Raw genomic sequence first — 27,845 nt, forward strand, 5'->3', positions numbered from 1 at the left:
AGTAAATGATTTTTTTACAAAAAAAAAGTGTGTTAACTTTATTAAATTAGGTAATAAAAATAAATAATTTTAATTACCTATGTTCTTGTTAAAATTTTGTTTAAAATTATTAATTCAATCCTAGCAATAAACTTTCACTGTTATCCATTAGAGATGTTTATCATATTATAAAAATCGACTTTTTACAAAAACTCAAACTCAATTTCCCAATTTCATTTTGAATGAAGGTTTCATTTTATGTAACATTAAGAAAATTAAAACATAAACTAATTATGTTTTAAATAATGAACACTTGTCTAATATTTATTTAAATATTGTTAAATGATATCCTTAGTTTGCTTATCGATTGCTTGATTATGAAGGAAAAAATACAACAATTGCTTTAAATACTGTACTTCAGTCCATGTAAACACAGTAAATATTTGATTTCAAAAATATTCAGTGGATAGAAATAATATTTAAATATACATTAAAACACAAAACCTTTACTCTACTCTACTGTCAAAAATAATGACATGACCCATAAGTTCGATGAGCTAAGCTCATCACTATAGTTTATTTTATTTGATAGGTACATAATCATAATCAATTGGTTTTCTTTTTTCTAGTCCGACGGAAGGCCACGACTGCTTGACTAGTCTGTGAATGTTAAATTCGAAGATTGACGTAGGATAGGATAACATTTTGACATTAATTTTGTGTTTAATATCATAAGTATTTGAAATTAATTGTATAATACTGTAATATAATTCCGCAATAACACGTTAACGAGTATGTGATTCGTAGTTTTATTGTAATAAAACAGTGTTATTTAAAGTCCAAAGTGCATTAAGTTGTTTTCTCAAGTTTTGTGATTTGTGAAAATGTCTTTAGAAGAAAAATTCACCGCAGCGGTCAATGTTATCAAGAGTTTACCAAAAAGTGGTAAGTATTATAAATATTTTGAAATGTTTCGTTCTAACAAAGTTTATGCTTTCGATATATAATTAATTACTTGATAATCATATCAGTTTAACCATAATTACATTTTGTTGATAGCTTCTATTAAACATTAATTATGTATATTTTGTTATTATAATTGATTCTTAAATAGAAGTAGATCTAATTCTGAAATAATTAAAAATGTACTAGAAATACTATGAGTATGTAAAAAAAGCTGCTAGATACATGAGTATGAGATAGGAAAACATTCCTAATATAACATTTCAAACACCATACATTATCAAGTTTCCTCATGTTTTACTTGAATGAAATCATGTTAATTGAAACACATAAGTTAACATAAGTTGACATAATTTTTAATAGACCCATCCAATTTTGATGAAGTAAATACTAAACGGTACCTTGGAATACTTCTTATAATAATTTGTATTTGTAATTCTTTTCCATTTTGAAGATTACCCCGTAAAAATAGATGGTAATTTGCAAAAAAGATTTTTTATTAGATTTAATACAGATAATGAAAATAATTAATTAAAATAAAAAGAAGTAAACATTGAATAATACTGGTAATAATATACTGTTTACATCTTATTTATATATACTAGGGTGAGATCACTATAAGTGATAACTCTGTCTATATACTATCTGTATGCATTATATATTTAATCTGTAATTTCTTTTTGTAAAATAAGTTTTGTATACTGTAGGGAATTTAAAAAAAATTATCATTATATATATTAGGATTATTGACATTGCAGACTTAACTAAATTTAACAAGTTATATGGGTTAATAAAATATCTAATGTACAAATCAAGAGTATGTGTAATAATGGCCATAATGCTATTAGCATTTTCTCATAGAATTGTGAATTTGAAAAAAGAACTTGTACTGCTGACATTAATATATAGATGAAAAATTAATAGAGGTGTAACTTTTTTTTTAGTAGTAATACACAAAGGTCTAAGCATTTAAGTACAAACGGCACATAGATATAATTTGGAATTGGAGATGGATATTTGCATTGCGTTTATTGCTTTAGCATTTTCTGACCTTTGGGCTGATGTGTTAATAAATGTAAATTTACTCAGACTTTATATATTTTTTTATTTTTGTTTTGATAGTTTATAAATTGTTATAGTCTACTTTTTAATTTATTTCAATTATTTTTAAAATATTAAAACATTCTGTAGTCTTTATCAATGTTAATATTAATGTGGAAGTTTAACCAGTTTATTTATTATCTATATGTTTTATTATTGTGTTACAGTATGGTATTGCCTTAATAAAAGAGTGTAAATGTCTTGACAAATAATACCCCTTTATACTCTCAGAGAACCTCCAAATGTGTTCTATATTGAAATAATAATTTACATATGTTTTTAATTTTACTAGATATAAAAAATATAAGTTTTAATAGTTACTTATAAGATATTTATAAGGTTCTACTGACTCCAATTAGAGTTTTAGTTCCATGTACAATCCTTATTGGGACCTTAGCCTAAGTCATTCATTAATTGGGATAGGTTCATTTGTAGCTAGCAAGACTGTCGATACTATTGCTTCTAAGTAAATATGACACTCGTAACGTAGATTTCAAAATATAGTTAAATATATATGTATAAACTTGTGTGTACTACAACATTGTGTTGACTATATGCACAGTTAAAACTTACATAAGATTAAATGTATGCTTAAATTTATTTACTAAGTTTGATATGCAATGTTTTCAAACATACAATTACTGTAATATTCGTGTTGTTGTTCTTTGTAATCCACGCTACTCTCATTGTATGCTGATAACCTTTTGATATTAAGAATCAGTTTTGGCGAATGATGCTTGGTGATGTTTGACAATAAACAACTTACTCGATTATAGGCTAATTTCTTTTTAATGTTCACTTCTATTGGCGTTATAGGGCATGTACATAACTCTCATGCCCCCTCCACCGCCGTTCCCTACCCCATATATATACTTGCGGCGCGCATACTATATAAGCTATATATGCGCTACTTGCTATACCGTAGCTATATATTATTAAAATTATCAAAAAAATCTATGTTTTTTTCTTCTGGTTCTTTTGAAGCATAAATTAATTCAATAATCATTGATTTCGATATTTCACATCTGCCGACTGACCAGTGACGATCTTTTATGTTATTTTTTTTAAAATGCGTATACTTGCCGGCTAATACGTACATCGAAAAGAAAACAAAAAAAAACGTTCATATTTTATACAGATTTTTCATCAAAAAACTCTATTAAAACTCCGGCGAAAAATATGTTTTAGGAATCTGAGATAATCTTAAAGTTCGAAACAGACCCAAAAAAAATAGTAATGAGCAGCTCATAATAATATTCCAATGACTACCACCTGGTCCTTGCGCGGCACTCTTTAAACTTTATCGGATGATAACATAAAAATATACAAAAATGTGCCTCTTAGATATTCTTTAATAATAATAGAATACGCAAGTGTTCAAATTAGATCTTTATCATATATACTTTCGAAATATTTTGATGGCGAAGAAGATCTTACAAGTGATCTCAATCTTTTGGCCGGCTGTGTATATTTTGTACCTATTTAACTTTTATACCGTACAACCGATCAAAATATTCTCTATACATTTGAGCAGGGAGAATATTTCAGTACAAGTCGTATTAAATAATATTTTACCAACAAAGAGACATTTCACTTCATGTTGAGATTGAGTATTATAGAAAAATATAATCGGACAAAGTTTGTAAGGTCGTTAAAAAAAACTTATTCAGAGGTACTGGCAAAGGTATAATCTCTTACGTCCAAGTATTTGATTAAAACTACAAATGTAAACGAATGAACTAGGAACTCAAACCCGTACGAGTGTCCTTCGTTGAAGTCATTGTGAGTTATTTTTTTTCCTTTTAATGTATTGCCACTCGTAGATAAAATTAATGATTTTATTTTTAATGAGAAGTATATATTTAGATATGTTTGTTAATTATTTACGAGTTTCAATATGCAATACAGAAGTAGGTGTAAGAAATAAAAAAAAAAACGCTCTCTGCAACGTTTGGCAAGTTGTACAGGCTACCAATATTAGAACTGTGGTTCAGTTTTATTACAATATTGAAGACATTAGTTTCAGAGGTTAAACGAATACATATTAAATTTTTACAGGGTGTATTATTTATACACTGGCAACTCTAAGTACAACACCCAAAACCTTTGAAATATCGAACGCCTGTTCAAAATACATATATCTACAAATTAATGGCTTAATTTGGCTTTACTTGTTTGTTCCACGTGCTCCGTCTAGCTCCATTGGTATACTAACATAGGACTAACATAACAAACCACTTTGCATACTGAAATATTTGTATTCACTTTCCTATAGCGTGTTATGTAAAACATACTCGTTCCATTATGTTGGTGAGATTTCAAAAGGAAGTAATTAAGGATATGTTCTCTTGTTTTTAATGTGTTATAAATTGTTGCCCACGACATCTGTGATGTTTTTTTTAATAGACGGAGATTGACGAGCAGACAGGCCATTTGATGCCATGCGGTCTATAGTTAGTCGTACAACCTATCTTTCTAAACCAAAAAAAAAGAGGAGAACCTTTTTTAAAGTAAATACTTAACCAATAAACGTAAAATTTATATCAGATGTTGCGTGTTTCACAGAAGTTTATTAGTATATAATATTCTGTATATAAAAGCGAAATACTACTCACTGATTAAAATAGTGAATCGGGGTTTGGAAGTTGGTTCATCTAGTATTATTATATAAGAAGCTGCGCTTCGCGGTTTCGCCTGCCTCAAATTTAGACCATTGACGTAATAACCATGTATTTAATGTACTCGCAAATACGGTAACAGTACGGCATTCTAAATAAAGGAACAATAATCACAAAATATATGTATCTCATACCAATGATAAAGTTACGTCAAAAGATTAGCATGTGATTAAAAGTTAATTTATATATTATTTCGTTATCAATCTTAATTATATAATGTTTGTGATATAAGGGTCGTCGTCAAATTTTGCGCAGGTAAACTAGTCCCTGAGTCGTGTAATTTTTTAATTAGGATTATATAATACACATCATCGTATAAAAATACATTAAAAACACAATACGTCACATAAATAAACACTGTTTAATAAAATTAAGATTAACTTTGATATTATTAGTTTTTTTTTAAGTAACAGTGTGGTTGTTTCTGGTAACAGAGCGGTTTTCCTTACAAAATCAACGTGTCCCTAGTAGGACTCTGTTACAAAAAGTTTAAAGTAATGTTATTTCTACTATATGAACACACTTTAAATAAATTATAACTACTAACAGATTATGGTTAATATTACAAAATATTTCTCAAAACCGGTAAGCAGTACAATTCTAATTATTAATTATTTTCTAAAACTTTGTCCCGCGTATGGTGTGAATCGACTGGAATGTTATGTTACCAACTAATTTGAAATGCAAAATAGAGATGGCGCTGCTTAGATTTTGTACTAGATTGGGCGGGAAGTGGGCATTCATTGTGGATGATCGGGAGATCAGTTGCCGGGGTACGGAAGGTGTTAGTCGACCGCGAGGCGTGGATCACACCGCGTGTTTTTATTGTGTATCCACTTTGTTACCTACTATTTACGTAAGTAGATGAACGTATTTTTTATTTATTTTATGTTGAGTATGTTTCCAAAGTGGCAATTAATCTAAATATGAATAAACTATTTTTGTTTTAATCCTTATTTTATGATATATGTTTTATAATATGTAAAATTTACTACTCTGTTACTATGCAACTCTGTTACTACCGCACGGTAACAGAGTTGTTAACAAAATAACAGAGTGGAATTATAACTAAATTCTATAACTTTGCACTTAAATTCCATGCTTAAAACATTTTTTTTTTAATAAATTGATTTTTTGTATTATTTTATTTGCATTAGTAGTATAAATGAAATGTATATTATTTAAATAAATTCAAAAATCTTGTTTCAGGTTAAGTACTGTGTTTCTTTCATTTCTTACTTTTGAGACATTTCAAAATGCCTCTCACGCCTGCTGAGAAACAGCGACAATACCGTGAAAGGCGTAAAAATAATCCTGAAAAGGAAGAGGAATCTAAAAAAAAAGATCGAGAGAGATACCATGCAAACAAACGCTTAGTGCGAGATTTATCAGCTCGTGAACATAGAGCGATAAAAAAGAAATGGCGATCTGCAAATGCTAGACGTAAAAATAGGGTCAGAGCACTTCGTATTGTTATGCACACTCCTAAGTCGTCACCCTCCCGTTTCAATAGCCCAGCCCCTTCAGATCAACATGAGCTTATTCCAAATGCTGATCATCGTTTGTCTACGCCACAGCCATCTGATTCCCGTGAATTAACTCCCAGCTCTATCACATCGGCAGCTTCTCGCGGCAGAAAGAAAGTGCATAGAAATAGATCCAAGTTATTCAGAGACAATATAAAATTAAAGGAACAATTAGAAGCAATAAACAAGAGATACGAAAAGTATAAAAAAAGGTACAATAGAGAAAAACGTAAAAGATCTAATATTGAAGGTAGTCAAGAAAATCAAAAGAAATACGAAATTTTATCAAAAGCTATTAAAAAACGTTATGAAAATATAAAAAGCCGGAAGGAGAAATATGCTATTCAGAAGATATTTGAAGAACAGGCTGTTAAATTCTCTAGACAAAAGAAACAACTAATTCAAGAATGTCTTGCTGTGGACCAAGGCTACATACGACAAACACAACCTCTGCTTAAGAAAAAAGTTTTAAGTAACAAAATTAAGGATTTTTTTGAACGTGACGACATATCAAGAGCGACTGCTGGCAAAAAGGAAACCGTTTCTCTTAAGAAAAATAAGATGCAGAAGCGCTACGTACTTGATAATATGAAGAACCTTTACCTATCATTTAAACGTGAAAATCCTGCATTGAAATGCAGCTACAAAACTTTTACAAGATATCGACCATTTTATGTTTTGCTTCCGACTGTTGCTGCCAGAGAGACATGTTTATGCCGAATCCACACTAATATCCAATACTTAGCAATTGCTTTGTGCAAAAACAAAATGATACCAAGCTCAGATTTAAACAGGATTATTGCAAACCAAGTGTGCGACTTTGATTCACCAGCATGCATGACAAGCATTTGCTCTGTATGTCAATCAAATACAACAAATTATGATACATCCAAAGACGAAATAGTAATAAAATATCCTCAGTGGTTAACTAAAACTGAAGTGATAGAGAAGTCAGGAAAGAAAATCAAAGTTACAAAAAGTATCAAAGAGGAGAAAGAGAGTACAGGAAAAGATTTAATAGATAAGTTTGAAGCTACACTAAAGGAATTTGAAAGACACATATATTACATAAAGACACAATACAGAAACTACAGAAAATGTATAGATGACTTGGGCAAAAATGAAATTGCGCTGCATATTGATTTCAGCGAAAATAATAGTTGCAAATTTTTCGAAGAAGTGCAATCTCATCATTTTGGAGGCTCCCGAAATCAAATATCCTTACATACGGGAGTGATTTATAGTCGTTGTTCAAATAATAAGATAGATATATCATCATTTTGTACCCTCTCTGGAAACCTTTCACACAACCCAGCTGCAATATGGGCTCATCTTCACCCCATCTTCGCTTCAATTCGTGACAAATTTCCTGAAGTTAATATTCTGCATGTATTTTCAGACGGCCCAGCCACTCAATACCGCCAAAAACAAAACTTTTATCTGATTTGCACAAAATTATTCTCCGAGTACAAGTACACTAAAGTTACGTGGAATTTTTTTGAAGCGGGCCATGGCAAAGGTGCAGCAGATGGGATAGGCGGATTTTTGAAACGTACTGCTGACCAACTTGTTGCACGTGGAACTGACATCTCTGATGCTACAAAATTCTATCTTAATTTGAAAGACGTTAGTAAAATTAGATTACATCTGATAACCAATGAAGATATTGAGCAAAGTTCAAAGCAGATCCCGGAGCATATCGTACCGTTAGTAGGTACCATGAAAGTCCATCAAGTTTTCACTGACGAGTTTGGAGTTCTCAAATATAGAAATTTGAGTTGTTTTTGTCAGCGTGGCTTTTGCTCTTGCATGAAACCGAAACGGTATATTCCATTCCAAAATACCATAGAAAATTCAATTACTTCCGCTTGCTACAACGGTTATCTGTCTGATATAAGCAACCTGTGCCAAAAGCGAGTAAAAGGGTTTTACAGCATTGTCTACAGTTCAGATTCCGAAGATGATGTTCCTCTAATGTCATTAAAAGAAAAATCTTCCAACGCTTATTTGATAGAACAACCCAGCACATCACAGCAAAGTCATGATGTTTTGATTGAGAAGGAGAATATTCATGTTAATAAGATAAAACAAGGTGTTTGTGTCTTGGTTAAAATTTCCAGCTCAAAACAAGACTACATATATTTGGGTAAGGCCTTATCTGAAGTAGAAGATGATGGTGAGGTTAAAATTGTGTTTTTTAAGGCAATGGATCATACTGCAACCAAATTTAAATTAGTTGAGTCTGATTTATCTTATGTGCCTTTTGATAATTTAATTGCTATTGTTCCAGAGCCTAAAAAAGTATGTAAAGGTACAAGAATATCCTACTACCAATTTGATACTCCTATAGACATATTTGAGTATTAAGAAACTTTCACTTTTCAGTTATGTTTTAGATTTTTTTTATTTTTGTTTTCGTAAAGTTAAGTATACATTGGTAAAAACTTACCGTCGATAACCTTGTTATTAATATTAAAGTTTATGTTTATAATTATGATCTCAATCATAAAGAGTCTGATTAGTAAAGTAAGAAAAAAAAAATAACAACTATGTTACTGCGCTACAACTCTGTTACTTTTCTGTCCCAAAAATTAAAGGACTTAATTAAGATTTTTATAAAAAGATAGTTGTCATAGTATGTTATTATATAAATACTTTAACTTGTTAGATATTTTTACAGTCATATGTTTCAGTTAGCAATTAATATATAAATATTTGTAGTATTTCGATACAATTTAATGGTTGCAAACGTTTAAAAAGTAACAAAGTTGTTTAGAATATAACTTAATGATTGTTAAATTAGAAAAAAAAAATGTTATTTCAAGTGTATTTATAAGAAAAAATACTGTAGTTTCCATTAATGCTAAAATTATTGCGACTGAGTTGTTTAAATTTTATAATAAAAATTAATACGTTGTGATAACAGAGTTGTATTTTTTTTACACTCTAAGCCACAAAATCTGGAATAAATTATTAATTATTACTTAAACCTCGCGGCCAAAAGTAATAGACCATGTTCAATTGTTTTCACAGGCATTGACGAAAAGAAAACTCAAGTATACGTATTTTTATTTTTTTATAATTTTATCATTTTTAGTCACGATTAGCTGCGCTAAATTTGACAATGACCCATAAAACAATATCTTTTCTCAGTTCTTACTAATTTGTAGAATTAAGTTTTGATGTTTTTGGGTTTTTCTAAAAAAAAGCAATCTTCACAGGCGTGTTGACTATAATATGACTGTCTGCTCGTAAACATTTGCAACATCGGGGGTCTTGCAGGTGCGTTGCCCGGCCTTTAAGAAACGAGTAGGTTTTCTTGAAGGTTCTCCAGTCACATCGGCTTGGAAAAACGACTGCTGAACGCTGCTTTAACGTGGTAGTGGTGCAAGGCAAAAAATACCCGCACATGCAAATCCCACTGTGTTGCAGATGTCCATGGGTAGTCACTTTCCATCAGATGAGCGTTCAGCTCATTTTCCACATACAGAAAAACAATGTTGATTTCCAGACATTCAGAGAGATTTTGCCTTTGTGTATCTATTCTATTGTCTTGTTTGATTTTATCTGGATGTTGAATTTTTACTGGACTCGGAATCTTGTTACAATTTGGCTCGTCTATGGCTTCTGGTGTATTTTTTTTTATGTATTCATGCCTTCTTCAGTGACCCAGATGTTTTAAGACAGCTATAATGGGTCATTGTGAGTTTCCTACTCTTGTTTGGATAGTATTCGGCCAGGCCTTCAATGATGGACTCATCAATATAAGTTATATTACGTTTATTGCATATTTTTTGATAATGTTATCTCCTTCCTGCAAATCTCGCATGGATATATAATTAAACTGACCCAAATTCATTGTTATATTTTAAAATTTTATTGTATGCTTGTTATGGATGAAGTCGTGGTACTTGTTATGTGATATATTCCTTTGACTCGCCGGGCTCTTCACACACTAGTGCGTTAGGCAGCTTGAGGCCATACCGACCGCCTTAGGGCCATCTGAAATAGGACACGCGAGGCTTCATCTCTCGAGTTCGCGACCTTATTATTGAGTTATTTTGAGACTTCAGGGCCGTTCATGATAAACATCAAGGCAATGTTTCAGGTGGATTGAGTCATCTGTAAATTTTTCTTGCTTCAGTTTATCTTTTTCCTATCAAAAAGTAATACGAAAGTGAAATTTGATCATTTTTTTCAATGGAGGACGCAGTAGTTTTTGCTGGAGAAACGACAGACCCGATAGTTTTTAACGAACACGTTATTTCAGCCATCGAAATTCATCTGTGACCAAAATCCATTTACCAGAAAAAAAAAACATAGACAAGAGAAAGCTCGAAGAACTTCGGTCATTCATATAGATACCGTATAACATAAAATATTTAACATATCGGCTTGACCCTTTTATTTTTATTTATAATTCGTAAGCAAATTGGCAAATGAGCCACAAGGTAATCGTCAGTAACGCTCATTAACATCTCTTAAATAGTCACTGCGCCACCACCACCGCCTTGGCAACTAAAAGGTACGTCCTGTGGTAACATTGGATCGCTGACCGTTCGAACCTGAGTAAAACGATACCAAATGTTGCTGTTTGGCGACGGAATATTTGATGAGTGGGAGGTACACAGACGAGCTTGCATAAATCCCTACAAAGAAGATCGAATCTGTCGTTATTGCAAAGACGGTCGTCGATAACTTTACAAAAGCAATAGACAGTTTACAGACAGCAGTTCGTCCGGACGAGTGCTGGGAACATGTTGCACATATCGTTTGACATACTTATTTTGAAACTCAGTGCTTGTTAACTACAACATTTTGAAATCTAAATTTAAAACACATTAGTCTTGAATGTAGGTAACAAAATTTTTTTTTTTTAATTCGTCTTCATTGACAAACCTTAGAAGCGAATAATTTTGCAAATTTCTAAATAGTCGATTAGAGATTCCTTTTTTAAATAATGCAATAATCGTGCCGTTAACTACAAATATATTGATACAGTTGTTGTATAAGATTGTGAATTTATAACAACTAAAAATTAATTCATAACATGTATAAGATAACTTACGGTAGAGTGTCGCAATACAAATTAGCGAAAACAAACGAGCCAACTTTATTACCTTGACGTGTGTGACAGCTACGTTTGACACTCGCCAAACGTCAAAATAATTTACTAGTGTGCGTGCATACTTTGCTTTTACCCCCCTGTTCAAGTTAGCTTGATCTTTTTGATAGACAAGACAGAAACAGAAAATATAACATATATAACAGTCGATGGAACGATGGAATGCGTAATTCAAATTAGAATTCCATTTTGTTTTAACATATTTTTCTAAAACGAGTTATACCAGCTAAAGAGACCCCAACCAATAGTACGCCCGTTCGTAACAATAACTTAACAATGATCTTTAATAAGGATTTTCGTAATCGATATTTGTAGCAGTTTCTGCCTGTTATTCGCGTCCCTACCGTCCGACCGATGTAATATTGTACAAGCGTCTGTTATTTTCAGTGTTTCTATTTAAATTTTACTTCGAAGCAATAAAAAGTCTTAAAATTTTCGGATAACGCTCGAATCTATAGAGACTTATGAGTTAGAAGTTTTTTTTAAATATTTTTATTATTTTTAAAATCATTAAACTAAGAAAATAATATGTTCATCATTGCAAAGTTATGTCGATCAGAAAAAAATTACATATATCAAAAAGAACAAGCTATCTTGTGCAGGGTGTTGTGGTTACATTATTTAGGCAGCACTGCGCTATAGGTACTTTACTAGTATATTTTTTGGTCCGTTGGTCGTTGGCTGCCTCCTTTGATATCTTACGTTATTTAATTTAAGCTTACCTTTCTGGTATCTTTTTTAATTAGTAGCTCTAAAATATGGTATGGCAAATGAGTCCGATCAGACTATAGCAATTGTGTTTGCACGTGTTCGTGTACTATAATATCTCCTAGCCGAAATTCAGGTAATTCAACTCTGTAGAGTTACTGACACTGATATTTACAGAGTACAGAGTATGTCTGCACTCTGCATATAAACAGAGTATATCTTTGGCGGTAGAAATAGTGATGATTGGTTTACTTACGTTTTACGTTAGCTCGTGATAATGACCTTACTATTAGCATATTATATTGTTTGCTTGGTTGGTCTTGTGCCTAGACATCAGGCTGCAGATCCAGAGATCCTGGGTTCACAACACATCGGTTCGGCCCCGAAGTAACGACGGTACCACAAACACCCAGACCCAAGACAACATAGAAAACTAATGAACTTTTTCTAAATCGACTCGGCCGGGAATCGTACCCGGGACCCCGGAGTGGCATACCCATGAAAACCTGTGTACACACTACTCGACCACGGAGGTCGAATAAAAGGATACTGGATATTTCTGTCAAAATAATGTCCGTAGTCGTCCATAAGTAATGCCGATGGTCCTGCGCCTTAACTCATTCCGATCCTGTCGGATTTGCGGTCCCATCGGATGACGAGAGTGAGGGAATGATTTTGTACCTGTGTTTACGCACACATTAGGAATATAATATGTCTTGAGTGGTTATCGAGACTCCCTTGAGATTGACAGCTATGATTGAAATTGGTCAGGAGGACATTAATATTTTAGTATAAGTCTATGCAAAGTTTTTTTTTTTTTTAAATATTCTTGAAAGGATTGAATTCAAATAAACTTAAGTTCGTCTAGACTTGGTTGGAGTTTGAAATCGATATATGCAATGACGTCTTACATGCTCATTGGACGCTCGATTGGGTCTCGTCGTTGAATATTTAATACCTTTTTTTTATGTTAGAGGTGGCAAACGAGCAGGTGGCTCACCTGATGGAAAGTGACTACCACCGCCCATGGACATCTGCAACACCGGGGGGCTTGCAGGTGCGTTGCCGGCCTTTCAGGAAGGAGTACGCTCTTGAAGGTTCCAAAGTCGTATCGGTTCGGAAAAACCGCTCGATAACGAAGTAAATTAATTGTAGGTAGCAATAAGCGGCAATTTTATGGGAGTGTTTTAACTTTTCGTTTGGAATTTATTCTCAATGCGAATTGAAATCAAATAATTGATCTTTGATTTAGCTTAGTTTTGTTTTAAAATTGTGTTTGATCACAGATTTAAGTTAGGATAAAATAATGGTTGACTTTAATATTTGTAACTACCTACGTTGATCGTTTTTTTGGGATCATTTTGGATCGTATTTTTCTAGTTACTAAGTTTTGTTTGTTTGTGTGTGTGTGTGTGTGTGGGGGGGTCTTTATGCCATTTATGTTTTCTTAGTTATTCTAGTATGTGTTGCATCTTACAAAACGTGTCGCGTAGTTTTACACGCGTTGTTTAAATATCTCGTAATATTTCTTAAAATATCGATTCGAATTGCGATGTAAGAAATTCTATTTGTGTCTACGTAAGTGTTTCAAATTAACACTTTATGTATCTTGTATGTATCCTGTATAGTCCAGTCAATAAAGCCCAAAATCCCTAACAAATTCGTAACTCGGCGAAATTTTGTGGGTTTGTGTAGTAAGGTAAAATAACTTACCGTGTGATTTTGCAGCGTCGTGGGTTGAAGGGAAAGGGTTGAAAAGGGGTGAAAAGCGTTTTTTGTTAATACCATTGTTAAAAAAATTAGTAACACGCTGCAAATTTGCAATTATCATGTTTATAGTATTTTATTACGTATATTAAATTTGCAGCGTTTTACAACATACGGAACATTGTTTATTATTGAAAAACATTGATATTGGTGAATAAGAGGGTAAAAAACATAGTAACACGCTGCAAATTTGCAATTATCATAATTTATAGCATTTTGCAACATATATTAAATTTGCAGCGTTTTGCAACATACCAAACATTGTTTATTATTAAAAAACAGTGATATTTGTTAATAACGGGGGTGAAAAGTAACTTTTTTACCCCTGCAACTTCAACTTTGCAGCTTTTTGTAACATACAGAACATTTTTATTATAAATTAAAATATTGGATTCCATCATCAGTTTTACTGGTGGAATAAAAGCTAGTACAGCTCTTAAATTTGTAATTTAACTTTTTCAAACCGTTTTGTTGTCTCGCAAATTACTCATCATAAAAGTCGCCTTTTTTTCGTGGTCGTTGGTCCAAATGGGCTGCCGTCCTCGAGTATATCCACCTTACCTGCATTTTCCTCAGGTGAGTTTTTTGCCTCATCGGGTTCGTCATCAAGATGAATCTTGCGATGGATCTTGCGGCTCTCCAAAATTTAGCAGACTGTTCTTAAATGCGTCTGTTTCGTCATCGTCCATGCCATCGATTTCAATTTCTCTGATATTCGAACAAGTTTCGCCATGACAAGACCAGCAAAGTTTAGTGCATTTTAGCCCACTTTTTCTGCAGCTGCATGATGCGGTTGAGCAACCTTTCGCACATCTGCATGAAACAAGTTTCAAGACATCTGGTGGCTCAGCTTCCTGGGTCGTAAAAACTGGTCTCAAACGATGCGATTCTCTCGTCCAACCCCATGATGTTTCGCCTGCATCATTAAGTTCGTCTGGCTGCGCATTTGGGTCGCTAAAGCATTTAAGAGCTTCCTCGATGTGCGTATCTTTAAAGACAAGTGTGGTCAATTTCATTTTGCCTTGGTTGAACAGAGCTGAAGTTGTGTCACATCCGGTGAAAGCTTGACAAGTTAGAATATGTGCGGCTAATTTTTCTTTTTCAGACTGTTCGAGGAAAATATGGATGTTGCTATTTTGCCTTTTCCGGGCTTCATGAAATACACGTTATTGTGTCTGTCCTTTGCTACACCATTTAATATGATGAGCAAATGGATCACGTCATTTTTATGACGCATTGGGTACTTCATGGGTGGCAGGGGACTGAAGGAAATTCTCTCTCTAATTTATGCTCCAGTTTCAGTGAAAAAGATGTTATCAGGCCATGCTTACGCTAGAGCAATCTGAGGTCACTTACTCACCCAGTTGGCTTTAGGTCAGATAATTTTACAACAAATTTCCGATGATGAGCAGATGGAAATCGAGAATTTGTTGGAACAATTTGACAGTGAAACCGTTGAAAATCGACTTGAGCAGCAGAATTTTAATGAAATTATTCAAGGAGTATAAAGTAAATTGCAGACGGTGTCAGAAAATGGACCGACAGCAGCTTTGTGAATCCAGTACTTTCGAATGGTGGTTTTAGTGAAGCAGTTTATCGAGGCGGAACGGACCGGCAATTGGAAGTTACATTTGTCAACCATTGCGAAAATGGTACCGTTCTTTCATGCAGCTGGTCATTCCAATTATGCATTATGTGCGCATTTGTATCTGCTGGATATGAATCAATTGGAAACAAAAATGGGCTTTCGTGATTTTCACAACTTTGTTTCTAATTTTTTATTACACGCAAAAGTTGTGTTCAAAAGCAATATGTCAATATGACGATCAAAGATAGATCTTGTCGCTGACCTTACTGAAAACGTTTATGACATCTAAAAATTCCTCATATGAAGCTTCATGTATGTATTACATTTTTGGCAGCGTTCGATTCAAAAGACAATATTTTACTCGAACTACGTCGACATGTTACGTTATAACTCAAAAATATGGGACATATTAAATGGCCTACGTCCATTATGAAGCTATGAACTATTCTTACCGACAAGATGTGAAAATTATTATTTAATAAGAACAGACTACTATCTGATGTTATAATAACAAATGACAATCAACGATAACATTAATAACTTTAAATTAATAATAATTTATAATAAAAACAAACTAATATGTCAATTTTTCTATGATTTAGAAATAGTTTATCCCGAGCACCCAAACTTCGCGTCTAAAAGTGAATGCGTGTTCTTTTTTTTATAAATATGTTACGCAACAAGGTACCCATTAGGCGTTAAATCCATCAAACATAACTTCTTACTTTTTATTGTGTGATACAAAATTCGGATGCTCTACTAGTAAATATATGAATACCGGTTTCTTTTGAATATAATACCGTTTTTAATATTAAGTATCGTAAAATAACAATTACATAATATATATTAAATGGAATGGAATGGAAATGTAACAAAAAAATTAAAGTACCGAAATAACTTTTCGGTTCGACTTTCACTTCTGCTTTACGCTTATCTGTGATTGTTGTATAACGCAACGTTAAACTAAACGTATTAGATTGTGTTTGGCCAAAATTATCTGAGCATTCGATCGTCATTCCTCGAATGATGGATAAAGAGAATATCAATTGCGCATTCTCGGAAGGACGTTTTCCTTAATGCCGGTGGTAGATTTTACACATTTTCCAAATATAGGTCAGGTAGTTTTTTTGCCGCTTCGGTAACTGTACAATTGGTATTCAGTAGTTAATTTTTAGTTGAAATTGTACAAAAACCCCCTAATAATATTATAAATGTGTTTACTTGGTGGTAGCGCTTTGTGCAAGTCCGTCTGGGTAAGTACCACCCACTCATCAGATATTCTACCGCCAAACAGCAATACTCAGTATCGTTGTGTTCCGGTTTGAAGGGTAAGTGAGCCAGTGTAACTACAGGCACAAGGGACGTAACATCTTAGTTTCCAAGGTTGGTGGCGCATTGTTGATGTAAGGAATGGTTAATATTTCTTACGACGCCATTTTCTATGGGCGGTGGTGACCACTTACCATGAGGTGGCCCATTTGCTCGTCCGCCTACCGATATCATAAAAAAAATAAAAAAATGTGAAAGTTTGGATATATGAACGTTACTCTATCACGCAAAAAATCCTGGATTTATTTTAGATTAAATTTAAAATAAACGTTGCATATCCAGTTTTAATACATGGGTTACCTTGCTTTCTTCCTCTCGTAAGTAGGCAAAGTCGTGAGCGAAAGCGAGCTATGAAATAGGAACAGGCAAAACTGTCGGTGAGACGTCAGAAATCCGTCTTACAGTTATTTTATTGTTGTTTGTTTTGTCTTACCAGCTACAAGCCCTTTGTCGTCTTTATCTTGACTTTGGCATATTAGGACCCCCTCTGTCAAGGGCCTCCCGAAAGGCTTATATTCGTTTACAATATAGTTATGGGATGGATTGCCAGTTGGCAGTGCGGCCCAAATTAATAGCCCGTGAGGTTATAGTAGGGGTAACACAGAGGGCAATGTAAAGTAAAGGCATTTGAGAAAATATGGCTAAGACAACCTTTTGGTAAATCGACATCTGCTTGACATTACGCACTGTTTAATGACTCAATTTTGAACTGTGAAATGATCATTCGCTAAGTGAGATTCTTCAAAAAATCACTTCTCACTTATGATTGACAACCGACTTACGGTGACACGCTTTTTTTTTTATTTAAAGGACTTAGTAATATTTGCTTTTGCTTACTATTTACTATCACGGTAGCATGCGAAAACGATCCTGTGGCGCCCGCTGAATAGACGGAGAGGGTACCGCTGATTTTTTATTGGGTATTATAATATTATTGGGTAGTATACTAGGGCGAACTAGTGTCGTCCTGGGCACCGATGAGTCCCACATACCGCCCCGCTTCACGTGGGGGAAACGCGTAATCCGTTTTTCCAGCGAGAAAAAAAAGGAGTGGGGACGATAATAGCCCACAATTTTATAATTATTGAAGTCGAATCCTCACACCACATTTTGACATTTCATGTCCTGCGATGAGTTTCGAGTTTCTTGCTAATCAATACTTCTATTGCTGAAAAATGATCAGCTCAATTCGCTTGCATAGTTATGATATACTTGTCTCATTATGATAAGGCTCTATTGACTCTTATCTGTTTGATCGTTAAAAAGATACACCAATTCAGTGCATCTATAATTCAGTTTAATACCTACTAATTCTTATTCTTATAAAATGATGTTAATAACATCATTCAACTTTTATGACAAATATGTAGCAGTATTATTAACAATGGGATCTAAGATATTAATTACACTGGTCCACTCATTTGTATCTTGAGTTAGATACTTTTCGAGTATTGAATTACATTTAAAGTTGGCTTTAACAAATTTCCGTCAGTTTAAAATCCGTCCAGTTTTATTACCTTACAATCTAACGGTATTAACAATTTTACGATGGTATTGAACATGTATAATTTTTATGGTGATTCAGTTACGGTGATCGGTGGAACGGTACAAAACTTAAAGTGCTGGAGCGCTTTATATTGGCGAGTTACAGGGTCGAAGTCAAGAGCCTGTAAATGTTTGGCTAAGGACGTCTTTGAGGAGAAGGTTTGGATCTAATTCTACCGCGCTTCAACAATGCGTGGATACACGTGTGGCAGAATTTAATTGAAATTAGCAAAATGAAAGATACCACACTATGTTTTCTTTTATCTCCGAGCGTGAGATGTATGAGAGACACAAATAAGTACTTGGAAATTCAGTGTTGCCTGCCTAAAAGAGCTATGCGAGTTTCTGGTCGTTTTATCACGCTGGAGGCTGCTTTCCGAAACGGTGGTAGATTTCGAAATATTGGCAATACAAAAATGCGATATCGTAATGATCGGATAATGCAATTTTCCTTTATTATTATTTCATTTTATTTTATATCGTTTCCAATTCATTATAATGTAAATATATGTATAAATAATTTGACGTTATTTGTTTGTTGTAATAATTAAAAATTACATACAATGAAAATTGTCTCTAATGTCAATAGTGTTATGGTCTATTTTAGTTTGGTTTGAACCGTCACTGAACTTGCTCCCAATCTGACCTGTTGAATCATTAATAATTGTTCATAGGTGATTCATTATAATTTTATATTTTGTTAATACAATATGTACAAAATCTATGAAGACGACGAGTTGGGCTATACTGTACTTTTTTTTCAAATGTCAAGTCAATGGTGACAGAAAGAGAGGAATATATTTATTACACTTGCTACACAACGTTTATAAGTATAGCCTATTTCAATATTCGAAGTAGGAAAAAAGATAAACAAACCTTAGATTCACGTATTTCATGCGATACTAAGAGTTTATGATTAATATATCTTTATTTATAATACAACACTATTACACTTAACTACAAATTTCAATTTTAATTTTACTGCCAAGATTACGATAACGGTTTCGTCGACGTTCAAAACGCCATTTATTCTCAAATCCATAGTGAATATCATAGCTCAATTAAGCTATCGACCAATGATATCACGTCAATTTGCTGTCAAATATTGTTTATTTGGCTCTTTTCCTCTCTCTCTTATTGTGTGCTTGTTTTGCACACGGTTACTTTGCTGATGATGATTCAACAAATCGTCAGATTTGCGAGAAAATGAACGACAGCTATCGTGTACAGTCGGACCGACAAATTTTCTTTCCAATTTCGAAAAAAAAATACGTTCTGAATCAATCTCAGTAAACTTTACTGATGTATACAATTATTAAAATGTCATTAATAATGTGAACTAAATCTTATTTGGATTGGTTTATTTGGATACATTTTATATGTGGTAATACTTACACAACACTGTATTCATATATATTTGCTAAATTTAAAATATGTAGATGGCAGATATTGACACTGTAAATATAAAGTGAGACATCGTCACTACCAACCTAGAGATCTATGATGATATGTCCCTTGTGTCTAGTTACACTACTCAGTCACCCTTTCAACCGGACTACAATAGTACTAAGCATTGCTATTTGACAAAATAATAAGTAATATGTAGGTTGTACTTAGACGGGCTTGCACAAAGCCCTACCACCAAAACATACACGATAAACAAATCTCATGAAAATCTACCACGCGTGGTGGAAGCTCAACCACTACTTAACAGAAGAGCAGGAGTTTGCTCAGCTATGGGATAATTATGGGCTATTAGTCAACCTCCATATTTGGTAATACATAATGATTTTTTTTTCTTACAGGATCATACCAGCCTAGCAATGATATTATGCTGAAATTCTACAGTTTCTACAAACAAGCACTAGAGGGGCCATGCAGTAAGGATAAGCCAGGATTTTGGGATGTTGTCAACAGGTAAGTTGAAGAGAACTCACTCGAGTCATGTAAATAAAGATTCATTGGGTACTTTTGTCACTAAATTCTCAGTAGCAGGCCGTTTTTAAGTTGGTTGGGTTAATATTCTCGTTCTGGATAGCACGTAAAGCCAATCTGGTCCAACGCATGAATACTCTTCAATTGAGTCGTATTGCTTTCTCGTCGGATACGCCCTCACTTTAGCACTATTATATCTTCTACGTAGTTGGTTTATCTTCTGAATTACCATGATGTAATTCTGAATGACCATTCAATTAATATGTAAAATATATATCAATCAGGTCAGTAATATTTGCGAGAAATCTCAAAAAAGTAACTAAAAAAAATCTTTTCTCTTTTTTCATGAAGAAAATTAAATATACCCCGTTAAAGGCCCACTGCTAGCCTAACGCTTTCTCTCCCTTTGAGTAGAAGATTTGTAGTTCATCATCTCTGTTCTTGCGGGTTTGTAATTAGATACTTCCAGGTTTCCTCACGACGATTAAGCACATAGAAGTCCTCTAACGACTGGACCATATCGGTTGTCGTTTTAATATAAGTATGATTAATACATTATTCAATTAATTCTAGAGCGAAATGGGAGGCTTGGAAGAAATTGGGCGACATGTCGTCGGAAGAAGCGATGCAGCTGTACGTTAATGAGTTACATAAGGTACAGGATATTTTCATTAAGCCGATACATTCAGCCTAGACCATTTGGTATTAAGTGATATTCAGAGGATCGTTAGGAGAACGGAGTATGTGCCTGAAGGTCTAAATGGTAAAACTTAGATCGTCGAAAGTGCTCACTTTCGTTCATATTGTTCGGCATTTCCATTTGCTTTTTTTACCATATTCTACCGCAATGTTCAATATTGAAAAATTGAAAATTGAAAAGTTCCAAGAAACGATGGATGGATTGTGTGAAAGACGATATGGTTAGAAAGAATGTTAATAGTGAGATGACGTCCGACAGAGAAGTATGGAAGAAGAAGACATGCTGCGCCGACCCCAAGTAAAATTGGTATAAGGGCAGGAGGATGATGATGGAATGTTTAATATTGTTGTGTTCCGGTTTGAAGGGCGAGAGGGTATTTACAAGCACTAGAGACATAAGTTTCTCAAGGTCGTGGCGCGTTGAAGACATAAGGGAGGGTTATTATTACTTACGGCGCAATGTCTCATGGCGTTGTAAGATAAATATAAAATCCATTTTGATGTTTTTCATAAGTAGCTTGATACTAGGAAATATTATTTCCTGGAAACCATTTCATAGACTTGAAATAGATTTACCTTTTTTTAATAATTCCAGCGAGATAGTTTATATGGGACTGTTAAGTGTGCCGGACAATAAAACATATCTGTGTTAATAAGTTCTATAATTTTTTTCTAGTTATACCACGTAGACAAAGAGATTTTACTAGTTTTATAATACTTGATAACCAGAAAGCCTCATTATGTTTAATAAATATTTATTTTCGATTGTAGTGTTTGTAAAAATGATTGTGTTGTTTAGTGATTAATGTCATTTTTCATTAACCTTTCTTGCTATCGAACGAGTCGGTTGAGGAGGTAAAGTATTATGATTATTCCCTGGCATAGTATTTTGATTATTTCGTGGCAAAGTATTATGATTATTCCTTTGCAGAGTATTTTGATTTTTCCCTGACAAAGTATTATGATTTTTCCCTGGCAAATTATTTTGATTATTTCCTGGCAAATTATTATGATTATTCCCTGGCATAGTATTTTGATAATTCCCTGGCAAAGTATTTTGATTATTCCCTGGCAAAGTATTTTTATTATTCGCTGGAAAAGTATTTTGATTATTCCCTGGCAAAGTATTTTTATTATTCGCTGGCAAAGTATTTTGATTATTCCCTGGCAAAGTATTTGATTTTTCCCGGGCAAAGTATTTTGTTTACTCTCTGGCAAAGTTTTTAATTTCTTGATTAAAATATTTTTGATAACTTGCCAGTTGTTAGACATAAAAAGTACTGTATGCCCTTCCTCGGAGTTCAAGATTGCTTCATATCAAATATCATCAAATTCAGCGCAGTAGTTTGGCCGTGCCTTTCGCATTTATAATATTAGTATAGATTTTTTTTTTAAATTATGTTTCAATTTACGCAGGGATTTTAATAACAGTTTTTATCAATCTTGTTAATAATTCTGTTATTTCTGTTATTTTTTACATAATATGTGGCGAATGCAACTTTGTTCCAAGCGATTCCCACGACACATCTCGTTTTAAAATGTAGCATATTTATCTCTATGTTTCCATTGGTGGCTCTGTTTGAGCTTGTCTGGTTACGTTACCATCCTATAGAATACGCTATTTGACTGGTTTTTAAAATCCATTTTATATTATTTAGTAAAGGTTAAGAAACCCAGTAAGTAAATGTTGTTTTTTTTTTTAATTCTAGTACATATTTGCTGAAAAATATCAAATTAAAAATTCAATATTTATATAGCGCGCGAAAACGCTACTTTGACAATATGACGCTGCAATGGGATCGGTGACGTCACTTGCCTGCATTGTAATCTGTGGCACATATAATCCAAATACAGTAGGCAAACGAGGTTAACAAGCAAGTGACGTCATCATAAACCGGACGAATCAGGAGCGTTTTGTGTCACGTGACAAACGTTTAAAAAAATACATTTTTATTTATGGATTTTTAAATAAATTAATTATAATTTTCAACTATCGTTAATAAATAACCATTTTTAAACTCATGATATATACTGATTACAATAATTGACACTTTATTTCTCGCATTGTCAAATAGCCTATTCCTTCAATACTGCCTTCAAACGGCAAATTTTGTCGGAAAACGTCTGTTTTGACGGTAGTTTAATTAATTTACGTGCACAAGTGACATAAAATCTCAGTTTCCGTTTGGTCTACTATCAGGGATCTCATTTGCTAGTCAGCCTTCGTGTCAAAAATATAAACTAAAAAAAAACAGATAAATTATTTCGTGTTTTTTTTTTATTTAGATAGTGGAAACGATGTCGTATAACAGAGATGTCGCTTCCTTCCTCTTGGTCAGTGATGAGGAAGACGGTTTTCCGAGCGCAGACCTGCAACTGGTGGCCGGCGATATCCTCGCGAGGTGTAGGAATGATTCGCTCGAGAATTCGCCCATATGTAAGTATTTAAATTATATTAACCGCTTTGATGGAGAAGAGATATTGATCGTTTTATGTATTTGACATTGTATCTTTGTTGACTAAATATGCCATTATAGTATCAATAATTCTATATTTTGTTTATTATTATATTTTATTTTATATGATTGATTCAAAAATAATTCTTCCCACATTTGTTTTACAATCAGCCTCTGCCCAAGGGTTGCCTGGAAGAGATCGCTGTTCTAGCGATAAGGCCGCCTGTTGCACCTCATGGAACTTTTGTTAATCCAAATGTCAAATTTAGTTTCGAGTATTGGTGCAATGAAGTATAAATGTACGAATGAATATAGACGAAATTCTTGACAGATCTTGGAATTGAGCTTCCAGAGGATTTTAAATGAAATAGCGAGTCAACAAATCTCAATTCGTCAGTTTTATCGATATATCTTCAGAGTGTATCGATTTCCAGATTCCCGCTCAGTGAGCAGCGCGTCGTCGCCCACGCAGGACGCGAGTCCGCCGCGCGTGCGGCACGACTCCGACGACGAGTTCATCGACACCGTCGACGATACTGTCGTGAGTACGGTGATGGTGGATGATCACCATCGACTCTCTCGTTAGAACTGGACTCAGGGCTGTCCTAGATACCTTCCCAAATTTTACTAATTTTCATACTTTTTGGTAAAAAATAGGATAATGTACTCCCCAATGAAGACAAATCTGCTAAACGCTGATTAAATTCAAAAATAACTTCGTCAGTGTACATTTGATAGTCAAAAAGCTGTCTTCAAAATTATCCATATCTATCTATCTAATATTCGTATTTACGCTAAATCAAAAATACGTCGATGGCCGCACGTACGCCGAAGGCCGCGCGCATTTCGAGGGCTGTACTTTGGATAGCCCTGGTCTAGTTCTCGAGGTACAGAAAACGCTGAGTCGGCCCATAAAAAATGTTTGAATTTAACCGTCCGTAGCGGTATCATTTATCATTGTATTATTTTAGAACTTTTTATTTTATCATAGTAATAAAGATGTATTAATCAAACACTGTTTGTAGTGCATTTAGCGGAGCTATTTGCAAATCGCATAGAATATATAAATGTAACTTTTGCTTATCTTTCCTCCTCCGATTAAAACAGGCAAATATGTCAGGCTAATAGTAGTTTTTATTTTTTATAGAACGAGATCGAACCCGTCCGAACACAGAGCCCCCCCCGTCTCAGCAACGGCCACGCGTATCAGATAACTTCTCAACTTACACGTAAGTGTGAATTTACTTTTGAAATTTAACTTATACTTGGATTGGAGCAGCGTGGTGGAATATGCTCCAAACCTTCTCAAAGGGAGAGGAGGCCTTAGCCCAGCTGTGGGAAATTTACAGTCTGCTAATGTAAATGTTGTAGCATTAATTATCTGCTAGACTTTAGAAGGTTCGTTTAATTAGGTTCTAGTGACAAGCAGCTGCGTATACCGCGGAATTGACCACAATTAAGTATCCCATTTGATAGTCCAACGTTATAAGAACCAGTTCAAAGTCCAACAGTGAATGTATTGCTTAAGAATAACTTGAGATTCTAAAATATATATCAATTCTTTTTGAATGCACCCACAATCCATAATGGATTTCACTGGATCTTACGTGTTATCTGTGCAAATAATTACACACGCTCAGCACTGATGGAGTAAGATAGGGGTGACGTGGGCCCTCAGCTAAAGGGGCCTCGCTCCTCCAACGTATAGAGAAACTACTGGTTTATAATAAAGATCTCTTAGATCTCGTAAAGTACGAAAACGTAACACAAGTAATTATATATTATATTAATATATATTTTATGCAATAACATAAAAAGGAACTTTGCATTTGAACATAGTGTACAAAATATATATATATATACATATATATTCAAGATAAGTGGGCGTATATTCAAACGATTTTATATATGAACGATCCACAAATTTAGTAAGTTTTTAATTAAACAAATCAATTACACAGATATGTTCACCATAGTCATCAATATCGATTCGTTAATGAGTCACTGAATCTATTACAAAAGAATAAATATAATGTCGGATATTAGCGATTCGTCGTATACGTGGTGCGCGGGAAATCCTGAATGTAACCGTCGATCCAAGATGGCCGCCCCGAAACCACCGACGTGACGCTTCACTAGAGCGCCGTTCAATAACCATTGACACTCTTTTCCAACCAGAATGAATAAACAAGATGGCGCACTATGCGCCGTCATATATATATATTTCAAGTAAATAAAAAAATATTTAATAAGTACATGATGTAAATAAACATAATAAAATTATATTAAATGAATACACTGTATTATATGGGCTTGTGTTTTGATCTTTCAGATCTAAAGGTGCTGGAACAGTTGCCAGGCGTGCTCGCGAGACTAGAAGCGGACGTGGCTGCTCTCAGGAAAGCGGTGGAAGGCGACAGGAGGATATTGGACGTGAGAACCCTTTGATTATTCTTTATGACAATGACGTCATACCGGTCCACCTATTGTACGCTGACAGTACGATATGTATTCAAAATATTAACTATAGACTATTCCAATGTTAATAGGAAAAAAGATAGACAAACCTTAAATTTATGTATTTCATGCGATTTGCTAATAACTCAGCTATATTGTGCACTACTAAGAGTTTATGGTTAATATATATTTATTTATAATACAACACTATTTCACTTAACTACTTATTTCCGCTTTAATTTTACTTCCAAGATTCCGATAAAAGTTTCGTCGACGTTCAAAACGCTCTCGACCAATGATATCGCGTCAATTTGCTGTCAAATGTTGTTTATTTGGCTTTTTTCCTTTTATGGGGGGGATAAAGTATATAGATAAATAAAATATTGTAGCACATTATTCCACTAAATTCCGGAGGAGGAAAGAGGCTTTCCTCAAGCAGGGTTACATATACAGGCTGTTCCCTGTTTCATAATTTTTCGTTTTATTTATTTGCAGCAAGTCTCCCGTGGCTGGCGGTGGCCGTGGCAAGAGTTGAGTCCACCGACGCTGATCCTCATCGCTGTGTGGCCTTTTATTGCGTATCGCATCGCGTCCCGCCTGCAGCGCAGAAACACTTAACCTTAAAGTGAGTAGACATAATCTAGCTCGTGTTCATTATGAGATTATTTTACTTAGAAAAGATTGACATTATCATTTCATTTTTTTGAATTAAAGATGATTAGGCAGATTGCGTCATGGTAGTAACGGTTCCGTGACCAACTCAGTAAAAGACAGAGAGGATATTGCTGGTTTTTAGTTGGTATTTACTTGGTGGTAGGGCTTTGTGCAAGCCCGTCTGGGTAGGTACCACTCACTCATCAGATATTCTACCGCCAAACAGCAGTACTCAGTATTGTTGTGTTCCGGTTTGAAGGGTCAGTGAGCCAGTGTAACAACAGGCACAAGCGACGTAGCATCTTGGTTCCCAAAGTTGGTGGCGTAAGGAATGGTTAATATTTCTTACAACGCCATTATATATGGGCGCTGGTGACCACTTACCATCAGGTGGCCATTGCTCGTCCGCCTACCGATATCATAAAAAAAAAAAGTTGTACCAAGGCGTACCAGGCGTTATGGGCACCGACGAGTCACACATAACACCCCCTCCGTAACGAGTTTCTCTAGCGAGAACAAAAAAAAGGATAGATAGACTAGCGATGACCACTATATACATTGTAAGAAATATTTATCATCCCTTAAATCGCCAAAGCGCCACCAACCTTGTTAACTATGATGTTATGTCCCTTGAGCCATCAACACTGACTCCCTCAACCTTCAAACAGGAACACAACAATCATTCACAACAATTTATGTGATTAGGTGGTACCTACGCTTCCTCTGAGCCCTACTACTAAATCTATTAGAGATTAAAAATTATAGTTCTGAAGTAAAGAGAATCGTTCAACTTTGTCGCTCTAAATAAAGTTAGAACGTACAAAACTAATTTATTCTAACAGTATTTAAAACGGGATATTTACCATGTTTTTTATTTTTATTTGGTGGAGCTCGATATTTCGACATTATCTACGAACTTCTTGTTCACGAGACTCTCGGGTAAATATCCCGTTTTAAATACTGTTAGTAATAAAAATAACCATGTTAATTTAAAACAATTGATTCTACTTTTAATAATAATAATATGTTTTCCAGCAGGTACTACCGATACTAGGTGCGTGTTATGCAGACGTTGTACGTTGGATATTCGACAAATTGTGATTTTTACATACATAGTTTTTATATGACTTAACTGTATTTTTCTGTTGTAGCAACACACGCTTTTTTCGAAATATTTAAAAAGCAAACTTGGAAGGGAATTTGTTAGAAATGGGATAGCAGTTGTTGGTTTTTTAATTTCTCGGAATTTTATACGTATGAAATTTCTTGGTTTTTAATTTTTATTTGTCTTTAAAAAGTCATAAAAAATGGTTTAGGATGTTTTATAATAAATGC

The 27,845-nt window shown here is 34.0% G+C and overlaps 1 protein-coding gene across 2 annotated transcripts; it reads left to right on the forward strand.

Annotated features, from left to right (window-relative positions):
* The first annotated feature begins 547 nt into the window (after window positions 1-547).
* Window positions 548-27,740, forward strand: LOC113391812 (acyl-CoA-binding domain-containing protein 5). Of its 2 annotated transcripts, none has more exons than XM_026627897.2 (9): window positions 548-924; window positions 20,115-20,226; window positions 20,818-20,899; window positions 23,230-23,380; window positions 23,834-23,940; window positions 24,547-24,628; window positions 25,732-25,832; window positions 26,352-26,481; window positions 27,549-27,740. In XM_026627897.2, exons 1-8 carry the CDS (start codon window positions 864-866, stop codon window positions 26,472-26,474), a joined length of 819 nt encoding a protein of 272 aa, XP_026483682.1. In that variant the 5' UTR covers window positions 548-863; the 3' UTR covers window positions 26,475-26,481; window positions 27,549-27,740. The 2 variants fall into 2 exon arrangements, with proteins under 2 accessions (XP_026483682.1, XP_064075617.1); XM_064219547.1 differs by having other exon boundaries at window positions 27,546-27,726.
* Window positions 27,741-27,845: the final 105 nt, after the last annotated feature.

Source organism: Vanessa tameamea, chromosome 28, assembly GCF_037043105.1.
Source record: "Vanessa tameamea isolate UH-Manoa-2023 chromosome 28, ilVanTame1 primary haplotype, whole genome shotgun sequence".
Taxonomy (NCBI): Eukaryota; Metazoa; Arthropoda; class Insecta; order Lepidoptera; family Nymphalidae; genus Vanessa; species Vanessa tameamea.

Coding starts and splice junctions, on each gene's coding strand:
- LOC113391812 (XM_026627897.2), top strand. CDS start 864: ATGTCTTTAGAAGAAAAATTCACCGCAGCGGTCAATGTTATCAAGAGT. Junction 925..20,114: donor CAAGAGTTTACCAAAAAGTG/GTAAGTATTATA, acceptor TTTTTCTTACAG/GATCATACCAGCCTAGCAAT. Junction 24,629..25,731: donor GATAACTTCTCAACTTACAC/GTAAGTGTGAAT, acceptor TTGATCTTTCAG/ATCTAAAGGTGCTGGAACAG.